This window comes from Arachis ipaensis, chromosome B03 (assembly GCF_000816755.2).
Source record: "Arachis ipaensis cultivar K30076 chromosome B03, Araip1.1, whole genome shotgun sequence".
In the NCBI taxonomy this organism is placed as follows: domain Eukaryota; kingdom Viridiplantae; phylum Streptophyta; class Magnoliopsida; order Fabales; family Fabaceae; genus Arachis; species Arachis ipaensis.
Genome location: NC_029787.2, coordinates 50,171,393 through 50,176,142, shown reverse-complemented (window position 1 = coordinate 50,176,142; position 4,750 = coordinate 50,171,393). Strand labels below are relative to the sequence as shown.

The following is a 4,750-nucleotide window of genomic DNA, read 5'->3' as shown; positions in this document are numbered from 1 at the left end:
TACGATATTTAAATATATAATCAAATGAATTATTTGTTATAATTAATTCACCGTAGTAACTTGTATTTAATGAGTTAAACGAAATAAATCGAAAAAAACTCTCAGAAGCATGCCACGTCAGCTCCATCATTAAGTGCAGAAATCCAATTTTCATATAATAGAATAGATAGAATACATTAATTACAGTTATTTTAAAATTGATCGATTAAAAATTATCTACATATAATGCTTATGAGAAATAAGACAATAATACTTTAAGAGCCTACAAGATAGGGATAGAGCTTATACAAGATCTATGTCTCTTTTCGAGTCTTTTTGAAAGCGTCTGTATGCAAAGTGGGTCTCCTTATCGAAAATTGAAATCTAAGGTATTTTGACTCGAGTTATGACTTGTTTTCAAAGGAATTCTCGACATTGGTTGGCTGTGATCGTGGCCAACGTTTCTGCTTCGATATACTTGGTGTACTAATCAATGGTGACAATAAGATATCGGAATTGTCCGGGGGTAGTGGAGATCGGTCTGACGCGGTCGATTTTCCAGGTTTCGAAGGAACAGTCCGCCGTTATTACATCGAGCTGGTCTCTGACTTCTTCCAATAACTTGGTATGTACTTGGCCTTTCTTTCAACTTTTTACCCACCGGAGAGAGGCTTTGATGATGGTGAATCAGAAGTTCGCAAGTCTGATAATTTTTGGATCTAAGATTTTTCCCTCGACATGATGTCCACATCAGCTTTCATGGAGTTTTCAACGTACGTAGTATGCGTCACCGGACTCTACCTGAGCAGCTAAGATAACCTTCGCAGGTATAATTGCCCTGCTATTGTGGTATATTTCGGGGATTCCCATTTAATTTGCTTCGCCTATCTTAACTTCTTGGGTAAATTACTATTGTTGAGGTATTGGAGCTTGAGCCTAAATCGCGTTTTTGGGTTCGAATCTTATTTTGTATTAGGTGTTAAGGTCTATTGCACAAATAAAAATAATTTTTTATTATACTATTTAAAAATAGTATTTTTCCTCAATTTGTATCTCAAAACATAATTACATATTAAGGTAAATAAAATCATATTGATAGTTACAGAATTAAATCAAAATTAATTTTTCAAAACAATTTAATTTTAATTTTAATTTTTAATGACAACGTTAATATTCTCAACAAATTATAATTTTGGATACAAATATTTAATTTCAATTATATCAGACTCGTGTTATTTTCAACTGTTGTAATCACTTTTTGAATACGATCGATGGACTTCTCCATCATAAAGTGCTGCTGCAAAATCTTCTCCAATAAAAAACTCTTTATGGCTTATCCAATTTGCTAAATTATCTATTTTGATTATTATGTATTTTTTTAATTCAAAATCCCTTTTTCATTCTCGAACACAATTTTTTAGTAACATAGTTATTTTTAAATAATAAATTTCTCTTTTTCGTATAAAAATAAATATTGATTATTTATTATTCTTGCATTAAATTGATGTTACAAAATATTAAAAAAAATTTCTCTAAACCCTAAATCCTAAACACTAAAAATTAAAACCTAAACGCTAAATCCTATAACCTAAACCCTAAATCCTAAACTCTAATTATCATTCATATAAACCTTTTTTAAATACATAAGTCATAAATGTCTAAATTCTAAATTGTAAACCCTACATTTTAGATACTACATATGTCATGAGTAATATAAATAATAAACACAAATTTTAGTAACTACATATGTAATATAAATAATAAAAATGTAGTTTTATTATTTAATTGATCATATTATTATTCGTAACATTCTATTAATTACGTAAATATAGTTCAGCATTTAAATTTTTAATATATTTAAAAATAAAAATATTTAAATTTATTTTCTAAAAAATATCAGGTGAACAAATTATTTTAGTAATCAACTCTAAATGTCTAATCCACTAATTTTTTTTTATCAATTTTTAAGGTTGTGTTTGTCTACAAACACATGACACTAAAATAGGGACAAAAGACACAAAATCGTATTTTACAGACGACATATAAATAGAAATATTCTGTCGAGATATACTGCATTAGTGTATTTTGTGTCTTGTTTTCAAAATCTTGTCTTATCCTCTTTTCAAAACCAAATAGAGCTAAGCCATTAGACCAATTTAATTACACTTGATTACTAAAATATCTTTGTTATATAATATCACGGTTAGATTAATATAGTAACTGAAGACAATTGAACTACACATATATTATTCACAATCTATGAAGCACGGATTCTCTCATGGTGCCGGCGTATCCATGTCGGACGCGAATCCGACGCCAACACGCGGTGGATACTTCAAACGAGTGTATCGGCGACATGTCTTCTTGCGGTGCAAAATTTTGGTGGAGATGTCACGAATCCGAACGAGTGCGACTCGAGTCATATGTACATGAGACGGATCTTTCTGCTGGACTGCAACTCTTCAATTAAATTTGTGATTTTATGGCCCGATTAACCAATTTTTTTCTTTCTGATTTAAATTTTTTCTAAAATTAAAACAAATTAAAATTAAAATTTAAAAATAAGATAATTAAAAAATCAAAACCTAAATCTACTAATCATTTGTCTTTGGTGGCTTATTTACTCACTAGCTTAGCCGTTCTTGGTTCTTTGCGTTATATTGAAGAAGAAGAATAAAGATACATAGGATGATGGACTTGAAGCTATGGTGTTTGCAGATGATGGACTTGGAGGAGAAGAAATTGATACATTTTCTGCTTGTCAGTTTTTTTTTTTCTTTAAAATTTGCTTTATAAGGTTTTTTCTCATAAAACAGTAACTAGTAGCGTTAGAATTTTTGTTAATTACTGTCTAATATTATTTCAAAATATTGGTTCTTTATAAAAATGTCCATTAAAGGCCCAACTTACAAAAAGTCCATAAACTTAACCATTTTTTAACTGCATCTGATTAACATTGCTTTCGTTAATGACTGGGCCTTCTTTATAATTAATATAAACTATGGGTAAGAATATAAAAACACAAACTAACATGTATGATTGATCAACAGCCACACATTTGGAATCAAATTAAAGTGTCCTTTAAGGACCACTTGATACTTTCACCACCATAGCCAAATCCAGATATCAATAGGCTAGAGAAGGACTATTAAATCTAGAGTCGCCTTTTGTGATTTGAAATTTGAACTTCAAAACAGATTGAAACTTTGTTACTGCTGTCTCTGAGATAACAATTATGCAAGAGGCAAATTCATTTTATCTCGTAACGAACAAAATAAAATAGAGAAGAAAAGAGAATCTTACACCACCATATCTTATTTTAATTTTCTTGTACAATAAAATCTATATTCAGTCTCTATCACAACAATAATAGAATTTTCAATATTTTTTTTTAAGATTACAAATGCCAATTTCTTAAGATTTTTTCTAATCCTATCAAGGAACTCGCAAACTTCTAACCAAGCTTGTTTTTTCTCTAGAATTCTCCCTAATCCTATCAAGGAACTCACAAACTTCAAACCAAGCTTGTTCTACTAGATTCTCTAACCTAAACTCTCAATACTAAATGCTCACCCAACTTAATAAGTAGAACCTCTCAGGATCATGATACAAAACAGAAAATACATCAAAAGAAATTCATATATTTAATGACTTTTTCTTCAAGTTCAACACTCTTGGTCTTTTTTTTCATATAACTTTTTTTAAATAACTCACTTAATATCTTTTTCCATTAGAAATCAAAGAAAGACAAACTAAAAAAAGAAAGTATTCAATAAAGCAACATGAAGAAGATGTGAATAGCTTGAAAGTTATGAAAAATTCTGATTTTCAGTTCTCATTCTTTGGTCTTCAATTCTTGGCCGGTTACTCGTTTTATTAAGGGATAATGCTTCCAAGGCTTGAAGTGCTCCTTGGGACAAGGTCTAAGTACAAGGATACTGTAGAGTTTATCTTCTTCTCCTAGAATCAGAACAGATGCGTAGAGGTAATGAAGGCGCAGGGATGCAAATTGACAATGTTGCCGTAGCAGTAGTATCATAGTTGCTTGAGTTCTTCTTGCTGTCTTTGCTAGTTATTTTTGTAGTTGATGATGTCTTTTAAGGGCTAGCAATATCACCATCCTTGATCTCAAATTTTAGCTCCAAATTTCATCTTTTACCCTTCATTTTGATCTAAGAAAAAAGATTCATTTTTCTTTCTTCTTTTTCGAATTATTGCAGCATCTCAAAGTAGCTTCAATTAGCTATTTTGTTTTCCATTTTGGTTAACATAGCTACAATACTTTTCTTTTAAACCAAATCAGTATTTGATTTTGTCTTTAGCTCCTTTATTTGACCTTTTCCTCCAATGCTTATTTGATGAATGATTTTGGTGCCAACAAAAAGTGAACTACCTTTAACTTGATTTTCTTCACCCAAAATGGTAAAGCTCCAGCTGCATCAAGTGCTTTTTTTGGTTTCCCACGGTATCTCCCAACCCGGCAGGTCAAGGACTAATCCGTCACGGTACTGAGCTCCATTTAAGGGTTTGCCGCTGGCCAATGGGTTGCTGCATGCACAAGGCGGGATTCGAACCCCCGACACTTGCTTAAGCGGACTAGTGAGCTAACCACTAGACCAACCCAACTTGGTTAGCTGCATCAAGTGCTTTAATCTATGTAATAAACAATGTTGCTAAACTTTGTTTCTATTTGGGCTACACAAACAAAAATTGACTTGGGCCTACAACAATAAAACATACATCAATCAATTTTTGGGCTTTTAACCCAATT

The 4,750-nt window shown here is 31.2% G+C and overlaps 1 protein-coding gene across 1 annotated transcript in view; it reads right to left on the bottom strand.

The window, feature by feature from the left end:
• LOC107633080 (glutathione S-transferase T3-like) overlaps positions 1-2,402 on the bottom strand; it is an 8,659-nt gene extending 6,257 nt beyond the window's left edge. Inside the window, exon 1 of the mRNA XM_016336714.1 lies at positions 2,314-2,402. Coding sequence (XP_016192200.1) covers positions 2,314-2,402 — 89 coding nt within the window. The remainder of the gene's footprint in view (positions 1-2,313) is intronic.